General features: G+C 30.9%; 1 protein-coding gene across 5 annotated transcripts in view; it reads right to left on the bottom strand.

Annotated features, from left to right (window-relative positions):
* Positions 1–1,694: 1,694 nt before the first annotated feature.
* Positions 1,695–13,537, bottom strand: part of Stxbp5 (syntaxin binding protein 5) — a 161,942-nt gene continuing 150,099 nt past the window's right edge. For all 5 annotated transcript variants that reach the window (XM_015502085.2, XM_015502091.2, XM_048799555.1 and 2 more), the window contains 2 exons: positions 8,046–8,266; positions 1,695–6,473 (listed from right to left, as the gene is read on the bottom strand). In XM_015502085.2, the coding sequence (XP_015357571.1) occupies positions 6,432–6,473; positions 8,046–8,266 (263 nt within the window). In that variant the 3' untranslated portion in view covers positions 1,695–6,431. The remainder of the gene's footprint in view (positions 6,474–8,045; positions 8,267–13,537) is intronic.

The following is a 13,537-nucleotide window of genomic DNA, read 5'->3' as shown; positions in this document are numbered from 1 at the left end:
TAATAATTTTCTACATAAAACGTATCCATTATGAAAATTAACCTTTGTAAAGCCTGTGGTGGTTATTACCTTGTAAAATTATAGGTTTTTCTTGTTAATGGCTCCTATGGTGAGACATTACTGCCACCATGTGGTACAGATAAGCACCACAGTAGGAATGTATGTGTGCATGTATGTATCATAATTATTATTACAATGATAAAATATATAAATTATATATATACACACACATTCAAAGTCAAATAAGAAAACTAGCATATACTTTATTCTAAAATGCAATGGAAACGACAACAAATAAATAGCTTGATTTTCTTTCAGTTACGTTATTCTAGATTCATTCCTGGTATTCGTTTTTGGTACAAGAAGTTGAACACTGATACCAATATATCACCTAGCAAAATGCCAATTATGGAAGTTATAGCCTTGCTACTCAAGGGAAATTCCAAAGACTTAATCCAAATTTGCATTTTAACAAGATCCCCAGGTGAAACATGTACACACTGAAGGCCAAGAAGCACACATCTAGATCTAGTTCCTGTGTCCTTTGACTCCTATTCCATCCTTGTCCTTTCCACCCACCTCAGAGGGAGGTGACTTAAACCAAAAGATTTAGACAGTTACGAAAAATATAGCTGGCCTGCTTAAATTACCTGTTTAACTTGATTTTCCCTTCAGAGAGGTGGAAATCTGTGTTACTATTTTATTAATTTAAACTGATGGGTTAATTCCACAATGCAGAAAAATATTAAAACAAATTTCCCAGAAAAAGGGCTTGTTTGTTTCATGAGAGGTTAGAATATTTTATTTTGCCCTATCAGAGCCCTTCAGCATAAAGAGACATACATATATATGAACATTTTCCAGAAACAATTTATAATACATTTTTTTTAAAATACCAGCTTAATGGTATTTATTTACAAAAATATTTCAATACCTAATTTTAAAGTTTTGATGTAATGACAGTTTTTTTTTGCTGATAAAGTACAGAAATGCAAAATAACTACAAAGTTTTAACACATTTTTTAGTGTTTGCAGTTTTTTTTTTTTTAATGATACAGTACACAGATTTTTTAAAAAACTTGTTTCAAATGCATATTCCAGCAATTACCTTTGAGATAGTTACTGGGACTGAGCAAGATTAAAAAAGAAAAAAAAAGTGTAGCAACTGAAAAACACCTGCATGTACAGCTTAAGATACACAAGCTAGAGCTCTATACCAAGCATGCTTGCCCTTGACGTGGACAATGTTAGAAACTAAATCTTGCTCTCTCTTATATTGTCTTTTGGCAATGCATTTACAATGAACCCATAGTATAACTTAGAAAGCAAAAGGTTTTCTGCTTCTAACTACCATGTTGAGCAGAGATCACACCTAAAGTATCACAGTACTGTTTATTTACAAAAAAATAAATGAAAGAAATTAAAACATGATTTATCTTCTTTGCATTGCTTTCCACTGATATATTGAGTCCGTTTCAACTCCTTACATTGTTTTCAGTTGAACAACACAAAATAGCAAAAGTATTTTAAAAAACAAATTAAAATAAATATAATTCCATTGCCATTAATGTACCTCCCTTTTTAAATGCCTCAAACGACCTACAATAAAGTAATACTGATGTATTTACACACACTATAAAATTTCAAATTAAACTATAAGCCTCATTGCAAAGTACTGGCAAAACTGACATTCATGTTTTTTTTTTTTTTTCCTTCATGTAAAGAGAAAAAATAAAAAAGAGCACTTACAAGTAGTCGTGTATTCAATTTATAAATGAATTATGACTAATAAAATTGAAGACTGTATTAGTGACTAAAGGAAGCAATGTCAGAACCCTAATAATTAGGAAGTTATGAAAATCATTTAATTCAGCTGAGAAAGGTTAGTTAGTTTTCTTTTGGTTTTGGTTGTAACAACCATTTTCTGTCCACAGAACCTTTGGAATTTCTGAGGCAGCAGTAAGATCATTAAATCATTAATATTCACAGGAAAAATAATTCCTATAGCACTTTACAAGAAATTGATCAGAATGATGAGAAGAGCAATTAACAAAAACTGTAAACATATCTTCACATTCATTTTTAAATGAAAAAAACAAAACAAAAAACAACTACTTTTTGTGGGCATAAACTTCAATCAAAGAGAACACCCTAAGAGGAAAAAGAAAAGAAAAGAAAAAAAAGAACATTTAAGATATAGCAGTTAAAAAGCCTAGGAATATTGATCAAGTATCAAACTGATAAGGAATAAATTCTATAAACTACAAAATAAAAACCTTCATTGACAAAAATACATAAACTCTGTTTTCATTTTTTGGAAATTTATTTTTAAAAAAGGTAGAAGAAAATACCTGGAAAACTATTTTAAATATATATATATATATAGTTATATTTTAAAACAATAGGTAAAGTAGGCATCCAACAGCAAGCTGTAGCTATTGAGAAAGACCTTGAAATTACTGTTGCGGGCATTTTCCCCCAAAATAAAAATAACATTTGAAAATGCTCAATAGATTTTTTGTTTTGTATTTTTAACTATACCAATAATATCTTTCCTGACATGTGAAGACTTTAAATGATGTATGATTTTTAAAATTAATTGTATCTCGATATGAGATATCAATATTTCTTATTATAAGCGTAAAACATAACTTTTTGTATGGATAATATACATACTTTTTAAGTACTTTGACTTAAAACTTAACAAGTTCACCGTTTTTAAAATTAAAGAGTACATTTATAAAAATTTCATTTTAAAACCAAAAGTATATTCTCTAGCAGTATGTATAAATATAACATGTTACTGTATGATTGTAAAACAAATCTGAAAGTGTTGGAATCATTTAAGACCAAGAACACTGAAACAAATAGGAAATAATTTTACTTCTTTTTATCTTTAACTATATAAAACCCTATTAAATAAGGTTTTAAAACTGATCAGTTTGTTTAAGGTAAAGCTAGCAGCATATTCATGATTTTGGTATTTTTTAATACAATGTATCACTTGATTTAAACTGAGAAATGGATTAAATGATAATAAAAGTTTTCCTTACCTAAAAAAGTGCAGAAAAATTCAAGTTTAAAGTTCAGTGCTCTTTATTTTGCAGAAACAAATAAACAAAATCTCCAAAGTTAAAATGTAAAATAAATCTTTGCCACAAAAAATTTACCTTTGGATATAGCTTTTCCATTGTCACATGATAAATGCCTCAAGCAAAACATATATGGAATATAAAACTCAAGGTAAAACTCTAGAAAATAGAACTCAAGTTAAAACTCTGAACTCTGTGGTGTCTTCCACATATTCCTTTCCTCAGCTGTTTCTTCAGTATCACCTGTAACCTAAAAGTATATAACACTTTCAGACTTGTTTAAGACACATATCTCTAAATGAAATAACTTAAGAACCTACAAGAAGTTGTAAGTAAAATAAATGTTTCTTTCTTTAAAGTATTATGCTGAATTAAATTGCAACATATTTACACACAATAACAAACAGCAGCATTGTTTCACATCCATAAAAAATTAAAAAATTAAGAAGTTAGTAATTAGCTTATTTGAATTTATAATACGTTTTTGGAAACACTTCATATGATTGAAATGCAAACCAAAGGTGTTAATGCAAAATTCCAATTTGTTAAGAGTATAAGATTTTAAATAACTTTCTAAGCAATGTATATGGATTTTAGTTTTGCAAAGTGAAACAAACTGGGTATGTGGCACACATAAAGGGGAAACCACTTTCTACTGACAAAGGCTAACTGATGAATACTTCAATGATTTTAGTGCAACAAAATGCAACAAAAAACACTGACATGGATAAAGCACACAAAAATCTTTAATCTTTCTGATATTTTCTATTTTGACCTCCTTTTTTTTATTTTATTCTTTTCTTTTTCTTTCTTTTTTCTATTTTGGTTAGTTTTCCTGAAATCCTGGCTTGCTGGTGACTACTACTTTTTGCATTAAAAAAATATCTCTCAAATTACAATAAATTCCCTGGGTTAGTTATTAATACAGACTCTTATCTACAGACTGAATCAAGTGTTAACTCAGAAGTTTATTTCCTATGCTAAAAAAGTAGTTTAAGCTTTTTAATGCTAAGTGAGTCTCTAGTTTGTTACACATGATTTGTAGATTAATTTTAAAAATAAAATAAAAAACTAAAAACACTGATTTAAGATTTTCTTATAAAATCCATCTCAGGTTAGTCTATCTACTTTTCTAATTTGGAAATAATTACAAGTTTGGTTCATTTTATATACAAGAAAAATGACAGTAAAAATAAAGTTGATATTAAAATAACAAAAAATAAAACAGCAAATAAAATAAATAAAGCTAACATGACCTTCCAAATGGATGGACAATCAATCAATATATTAATTTACTTAATACTTCTTAACTTTCTTAAATCTATTACTGCTGATTTTACTGATGGCATTCACCACCAAATTATACCTATAAAAATAATCTAATATTTCCTGTGACATATCATGGAACAATGAATCTACTATTAGATAATATACAAATAAGTAATTTGTAAACTGCTCAATGTTCAAACACAGCTGATACGAACTAAACAGAAGTACGTTATTCATCAGTACTTTCTACAAATTCAAAAACTTTTGAAAATGACTGTATTTTAAAAATATTTCTTTTGACTTGATTTATCATCTGTATCACATATCACATATATTTAGGTCCTACCCAATAATATTTAAAGTAAACTTTGATGTAAACTTTTACATCCTGCAGTGCACATTATAAAATGTAAACAAAAGTTTTCTTAGTGAAAAGAGTAAGGAAGAATATATGCATAACAGAGTGCATGAAAAAGATGTTCTACATATAGCTTTAATGATCATATGGAATAGAAAAACAATCATGTTTGCAGTCAATTTGTGCTCAGATAATATCTTAATGAAAAATAAAATTACTTAAAACAATTTTTATAGAAGACAATATTAAAATTTCATTAACATTAATTTTAATGCTTCTATTTTGATCTTCCTTTGCTGCTCTAACAATAATCAATTATGATCTCAGATTAGCCTGTATTATTAGATTGCTTGCTTCCAGATCTATGGAGTGATTACTTTCCTGTCTGTAATGCTATTCTATGAACCAGTCATTCATTGTCCACAGCTATCTTAATTTGCATTGTATTCCATTACAGAAATAATTTTGTTACCAAAGTGTAAGTATTTTCCCTTTCTTTGGCTTTTTAAAACCTTGAAAGGATATGTACAGATTTTTTATTATATTTATACAGCAAATATTTTGTAGGTCATCAGACTAGACTCTTATATAGATACTTATTGACAACAGATGCTTATAGTTTTCCATGCGATAGCATGTGCATTAAGATTTAATTGGCTCATCACCTGAGTGTATTGGAACTGTTAGCAAATAAAGGGCATTTTAAAAGGGGAGCTGAGCATTTTACTGAAATAATGAAACTTTTTTTTTTAAAGCAATTTTAATTAAATAATGCAAAGGTACATTTGGTTAAACATTTTATAAAAATTCAAGCAAAATTAAAAACTTACCCAATTTCAACTTTTCTACAAATTTAACCAGTAACTACTTTGGTCAGATCCACCTTTAGCTGAATTAATGAGAACGAGGACAAAGGACATTGAAGTATTCTCCTCCCCACAATGGAGGTTTTTCTCACTTTCCACACTGCATAGCCACTACATGGAAACTCCCAGAATGATGAGCAATTCAGTCATGCTCTACACTTTTCTTTTCAATGAAAAGTGATGTATCACCTTGTTTTGCTTTTGACAAAATATGAACTAAACACAAGTATATAATAACAAGAATCCAAGAGTAGCCCATACACAAGTCAACTATGTGTATGATTTTATTATTTAAAGCCCACCATTCAGCTTAGTCTAAAGAAAGGGAAATAGTTTTGTTTCTTTTTCACTAATGATACTGATGACCAGTCAATTTAAGGGAGGGAAAGTCCAATACAACTGTTTATAATCCAGTCCGATGACACAAACTACTTCAGCTTCAGAACTTTGGACTTATTGCCTCTCCCCAAAACAGGTCAAACACTGATGGCAGACACAACAGCATGAAATCTTTTGGCATATAAAAGTTTAATACAGGAATGATCCAAGGAATAGTCCCTGCCATGTCTCCTCAGCTTCCCCTTTTGTTTCTTCATCTGTCACACGTGACCTGGTTAGTATCCAAATTGTAAACTCACAGCCTGCACACACCATATATTCCATTTTGAGTGTGTGTGTGAACGCCCCTCAGTTAATGCCAATTGACTGAGGTAAAACAGTGCATGATTGTGCTAGAAAGTATTCAGCGATGAACATCCGTTGAATGTTAACTTTCTTAAATCAGTGAAATAAAAAAGGAAATTTTTTTCCTTCTGCCTGAAGTTGGACTTAATTGGATTCTGGGTGTCAGAACTGGTACCACTTTTTATCTTTGTATTTCAACATCATCTAAAGAGGAAGAAAGTGGGGGGGAGAGAAACATTTTTAAAATGCCAGAACAATGGTATTTATAACTGGTTTCTATATTTTTCAAAAACATTGTGTTATTCTGAAACATTCTCTAGTGTTACTATATTGCTTACTTCAAATCATTTCATTGAAAGTGTTAAGAACTGTTCTATTTAGAGGAAAAAAGTGACTACAACCATTAAGAACTAGCTGGGAAGGTCCTCAAATTTCTTAAGAGAGGTGACCCTAATTTGGTGACTAAGCTAATAAAACTACAAATTACTTTTCTTCTCACTTAATAAATGAAGAACCTGAGGCTTCTAGGGGCTACTCATGTCAACATAATGGTGAACCTGGGATTTGAGTTCAGGCTGTCTGATTCAAGAAGCCATGACTGTAACCACCTCAATGTACTATCTTCCTTAGACTCTTAATATGACTGAAGAACATCTAGCAGAAGAAAAAAGCTATGAATTTGAGCTTTTTGCTAACTATTTAGAGTGTGGATATATTATGAAATCATCAAAAATGCTATGTGCCTTAGGGATCATTCAGTTAGATGGTAGAGCTCTGACAACAAAAATCTAGTCCTGGATTGAAGGCTACTAACCTACATCTGTGATGCATGTGGGCACATGTACAAGTACTCCCACAAAGGACCTCTCAATCTGTTTGAGGTCCTGAACAAGTATTTCCCAGGTCATGTTACCTCTTTCATGCATTCTAGATTTCAGCTCTCTTGAGCAAAGAGGAGATGACTTTTGGTTGAAACATTTAAGGGAGAGTTATTATTAAAATTTAGGTGCACAAGTAAAAAAAATAATTTTGATATGGTTCCTTCAGACAACAAACTCAAAATATCAAGGGACAATCTAAGAATTAAATATGGGGAAGTACCCCATGTCAAAGCATGGAACGGCAGAAGTGCAAAAGTGAAAAAAAATGTGTATTTTACATAAAGTCTTATTTTAAGTTCAGTTTTTAAGAAGCACTATGTTAGTCCACAAAAACATGTTTATCAGAGGTCATTTTGAGATCCCCTACTTTTTAGCATCTGTTTCTGAGCTCTACCATGACTTAAAAGTACTTCAAAATGAGTTCAATGCAAAATGAATCTGGTTACCCTTCCATATTAATTGGTTTCAAGATAAACTTAGTATTGTTTATTTGCATCAAAATGTTATCCATTTTAATTATTTAGATTTACCAGGCAGAATCAATGAGGCGAATTATTTCCTTCTCTAGGACAAGGTGAGAGTATACTCTGAGGTATTAAGGAAAATTAGCATTGTTATGCATTTGCTAAGAAATAGTTGCAAAGATGTTGGCATTGTTTATAGATCCTGAAGGTGAGCAGATCTTCCAAATTTATAAACTTCAGTAAGAAATCAAAGGTTACTGAGACATATTCTTGTAAAGGTTCCCTCTGGTGGCAAAAATCAGGGATTTGTGCTTGTACAAAGGATATAAGCAAATTCATGTATATAGAAATACACAGCTATATAAATATAATAATGTTCATACTTGCTTTGTCTAGGGTTTTTTGTTGAAATATATGTTGGACAGACATACCTCATGAGCATGTTTAGAAAATGAATCTGCACTTGATAACATAGCTGCTGTTCTTTCTTCTAAGTCACCAAGCTTCTGCCCTCTTTCATCCAGTGCCAACCTGGCTCGTGCCAATTCACCAACAACTCCAGAGGCTGCCCCTTTCACACCTTCAATGCCACCAGGGCCAGGGATATGCTGTGCAAGACTCCGTGAAGCTTTTCCTGAGGATGACTCTCCAACTAAAAGGATTTGTTAAATGAAAGAGTTAATTCAAAAGCTGAAGATTTCTATTAATATAAAATCCTACTACAAATTTTCATTTGAATGACAATATAACTGGAATATTTATATATATATAACTATCATTAATGTTTTTCTTTTATTATAATGTATTAAATCAGTTCTAGATACTTCTTCCAAACATGCAAAATACTAGGCACATTAATAAATACCCATATTGATATATTAGTTCATACAGCATGACTTGTGCAAAAAAAGGGTGGTAATTATCTGTTGAAACGAGTAGTAAGCATACTGACACCAATTTATACAATCAAATATTATTCTTAAGAGTTCAGAAAATTAGAGATTATTAACTTAAAGATTGTACATTCAAATGTATAGATTTAAATATACAAATTTGATTTAGTTTTACCCCATAATTCCTAAAGACTATGTTTAGTCTCAGAAGAAAAATGAATCAGTATTCTATTTTAGTCTCCAAAATTTGTAGATATCATACATTTGTTATCTCCATTTACTCTGTCTTTACAAAACAGATCAATTTTTTCCTTCAAAGGATCATTGTTTCTCTTCCCTTCAGAATCCAGACCCTGAATATCTAATACCTATTAAAGTCTTAAATTCTTACAAGAGTTATTCCAGATTCATTCCCTCTTCTTTCAGTTTACCTTTAAAGGTTAACAATTCAGTGGTTTTTAGTTTATTCACAAGGCTGTACAACCATCACTTCTATCTAATTTCAGAGCCTTTCATCACTCCCAAAGAAGCCCCCACACCTGTTAGTAGTCACTTTGCACTCTTCTTCCAGTCCTTGTCAATTACTAATATAGTCTTGTCTCTATACATTTGCCTATGCTGAACATTTCATGTGATGGATTCATACAGTATGTAACCTTTCATGGCTAGTTTATTTCACTGAGAATAACGTTAAGGTTCATCTATGTTGTAGCATATAACAGTACTTTTTTCCCTTTATGTATGAAGAACATATTATTGTATGTATACATTTTGAATATCCATCCATTAATTAATAGACATTTGGGCTGTTTCCACTTTTTGGTTATTATGAATAATGCTATCATGAACATTTACAGAAACTTTTGTGTGAATGTTTATAATTCTCTTGGGTATGTGCCCAGAAGTAGAACTGTTGGGTCATATTGTAACTTGATGTTTTAACCTTTGAGGTTAAAACATCAAGTTACAATATGACCTACTTTTCTCTGCCATACTGTTCTACCATGTTGCTCTACCTCACCTTAGTCTTCTTTTTTGGGGGATATTAGTTTTTGTATGGCTATCTGTATTCCTTGCATTTTTTAAAAAATTTTTTTTAGTTATACATGGGCACAATATATTTTGTTTATTTATTTTTATGTGGTGCTGAGGATCGAACCAAGGGTCTCACACATGAGAGGCGTTTGCGCTACCACTGAGCCACAACCCCAGTCCCTGTATTCCTTGCATTTTAATGAGTCTTAGGAATATCTTGCTTTATGCAAAAACTCAGTGTGATTTGAATGGGTATTGTTAAGTGTATAGATCAATTTGGGCAGTACTGATATCTTAATAGTCTTAAGTCTTCCAATCCATGAACATGAGATGCTAGTTCATTTATTTATGTCTAACTTTCTTTATATTTCGAAGTTTTCAGTGTACATGTCTTTTAATCCTTTTGTTAAATTACTTTCAAGGGGTTTATATTGCAAACAGAATTATTTTCTTAATTTCTTTGATTATTTGTTGCTAGCATATAGAAATGCAGTTGTTTTATACAGATCTTATATCTTTTAATCTTGCTGGACTTTTTTGATAGCTGTAATTTTTTTGGTGGATTTCTTAGGATCTACTTCATGCAAGACTCTATTTGCAAATAAAGAGTTTTACTTTTTCCAATATGCATGCCTTCCACACTTCATTTTCTTGCCTAATTGTCCTTAATGTGGTAAATTACTGATTGATCTTTTCTTTTTAAAAGGACAAATCAACTTTGAATTCTTGTGCTTGATATATTATCCTCATTGGTTAATATTGGATTTGTTATATTAATATGAAATTTTGAATTTTATATATATATCCAAAGGTGACAGTTGCCTTTATTTGTTCCTTTCTCAGAGTGTTTAGGTTTTTACTAGAAGGGTCGTGTTAAAATGAGTTGATAAGTGTACATTCTTTTTTGATCTGTTTGAAAAAGACAGTGTGGAAGTAGGTTTTTTCCCCTAAATATTTGATAAAATTTACTAATGGAGCCCAGTTTGTACCCAGAGTTTACTTGTGGAAGTCTGAAATAACAGTTTCAATATCAAATAAGTATATTGCTATTTTTTTATTGTTTTTTTGTCCATCTTGTTTTTTTTTTTTTTAGGAATTTATTTACTTCACCAAATATTTAAAAAATTTTTAAATAAAATCATGTTTCATTTCCTCATTTTAAATTTTTACTTAAAATATTTTTAATGCATTGTAGTTATATATTATAGTGGAGTTCATTTTGAAATATTCATAAATGCATATAATATAATTTGCTCCGATTCAATCCCCAGTACTTTTCGTTTATTTTCCCTTCTCTTCCCCTGATCTTCCTTCCTCTACTCTACTATACTGTTCTTCCCTCTATTTATTATTTCTTTTAATCAGTGCATTATAGTTATACATAAAAGTGGAGTTCACTGTGATATATTCATATATGCACATAGTATAATTTGGTCAATTTCATTTGAAAATGGTAATAATAACTTCAGTGATAGCTGTTTTCTCCATCCCTACAGTGATCACTTTTCCTTTCTTTATTCTTGCTTGGTTTCACCAGAAGAATCAACATTTTTAGCTTTTGTTATAGACTAAATGGTGTGTGCCTCCAAAGTGCCTATGTTGATATTTAATCGCCAATGTGATGTTGGGCATGGGGCTTTTCAGAGGTAATTAGGTTATGAGAGTGGAGGTCTCATGAATGGGATTAGGGCCTTATAAGGGCCAGAGAGCTAACTTGCCTCTTTTCTCCCATGTGAGGATACTGAAAGAAGATGGCTATCTGAAAACCACCAAGAGGACTCTATTTTAGTCAGCCTTTTCATTGCTGTGATCAAAAGAAGTGACAAGAACAATTTTAGAGGATGAAGTTTATTTGGTGCTCATGTTGTCAGAGGTCTCAGTCCTTAGAAAGCCAACTCCATTTCTTGGGGACTAAGGTGAGGCAGAACAACCTGGTAGAAGAGTATGGCAGAGAAAAGTAGGTCAGGATGTTGCACCCAGGAAGCAGAGAGAGCGAGCTCCCATCACCAGGAACAAAATGTGTACTCCAAAGGCATGCAACCCCCATGACCTACCTCTTCCAGCCATATCCTATTTGCCTACAGTTACCACCCAGCCGATCCCCATTAGAGAATTAAACAACTGATTAGGTCAAACCTTTCTTAACCCAGTTATTTCACCTTTAAACTTTTTTGCAACATCTCACAAATGGCCTTTTAGGGATACCTAATATCTAAACCATAACAGACTCTCACCAAGAACTTGACTCTACTGAAAACCTGCTCTTAGATTTCTAACCTTCAGGACTATGAGAAATAAATTTCTATTGTTTATAAGCCATCTGGTCTATAATATTTTGTTATAGCATCCCAAACTAAGACTGTTTTGGTACATATATATTTTTGCTGTGTATTTATTTACCATTTCATTGATAACCTTAATCTTTTTTACTTTACCTTTCTATTTTTCTAGCTTTTTGAGATGGATGCTCAGTTTAATCACTTTAATGTTTTCTTTTTCTAATACTTAGTATATACTTAGGGCTACGAATTTTACTCGTAAGTGCTACTTTGTATAAATACCAAATGCAAAATGGTTTTTGTCTGCCTGTTAAATCAGTCAATGGGTATACTGATTGATTGGGAAATTGTCTTTTCTAATAGTCATCTCAATATTTGTTTTTCTTGACTTTAAAGAGAAAATATTAGTTGTATTCAAATAGTGTTTTAATGTCTAGTTTTTGTGACATTAATAGACTTATACCAAGCTGGCTCTTCATTTGTACTGAGGCTTTTCCATCTTTTAAAGTTTCAACCTTTGTATCCTTAGGTTTTAAAGGTGTTTTTTACATGCAATGAATATTTCTTTCATTTAAAAAATTTTCCTTGTCTTTTAAATGAAACATTTATTTTACCTATATTTGCTACCATTATTTTCATTTAAGTTAAATCTGTCATCCTTTATGTGCTTTGTACTTATCCCACTTGTTTTGTGTTCTTTCCTTTCTTGCTTTCTTTTGGAAAAACTGTGGTTTTTCCTACTATTCACCTGGAAGTTATAGGCCATTAGCCTAGATTTTAGAAGTTACTCTAGAAATTATAACTAGTAATTATACTTATATTCTTATACATCAATTTTCCCCAAATCATTATTTTCTACACCTATGACATTCCAATGAGAATAATTTTCTTTTTATCTCAAGCACACCTTTTAGAATTCCCTTGCATGTGGTGGCAAGTCTTACTTCTTGTTCATTTGCCTAAAAATGTCTCATTCTTGAAGGCTATTTTCTTTGTGTATAGAATCATAGATTAAATATTATCTTCTATCAACATATAAAAGAGCACCTTATTATCTGTTAAGTCATGTATCAGTCTATAACATGTTAAAAGACACATCATTTTTCTCTATCCAGTTTAAAGATTTTTCTTCTTATGTTTAATGTATTATATAAGTCTATCTAGTTGATGAGTTTATAAAAAACAACTGAAATTCATTAGACCTCTTAAATTTGTGCATCAGCATCATTTCTCAATTTAAAAAAAAAATTTAGACATGTCTTTACATATTGATTCTTTTTATATTTCCTTCTTGAGGTTTAAATATGTATTAGATTTACTCACTGCAAGTTCTATTTTGGGGGCTCTCCTCTATACTCTACATGTTTTTGTTTTTTTGTGACACATTTTGGATGGTTTCTTCTTTAAGTTATGAATTCCCTCTTCATAAGTTGTCTAATTTGCAACTTATGCCTATTCAATGATCACCATTTTGTTTTTTTCATCTTTAGTTCCAGTACTTCATTTTAGTTTTTTTTCCCTATCTATGAAATTTTTATTTATCATCATGAACATGATATAAGTTGACCAACCCTAATCCAACTGTCCAGAATCCAAAACTTTTTGAGAGCTAACATGATGCTCAAAAAATTTCAGATTTTGTAGCATTCCATATTTTCAGATTGAAACTGGTAAAAGTCTATGCAAAAATTCAAAGACTCCAAAATTCTAAGGATT

This window comes from Marmota marmota, unplaced genomic scaffold, assembly GCF_001458135.2.
Source record: "Marmota marmota marmota unplaced genomic scaffold, marMar, whole genome shotgun sequence".
In the NCBI taxonomy this organism is placed as follows: Eukaryota; Metazoa; Chordata; class Mammalia; order Rodentia; family Sciuridae; genus Marmota; species Marmota marmota.
Note: the sequence above shows the minus strand (reverse complement) of the source record. Positions and strands in the feature narration are given on the sequence as shown.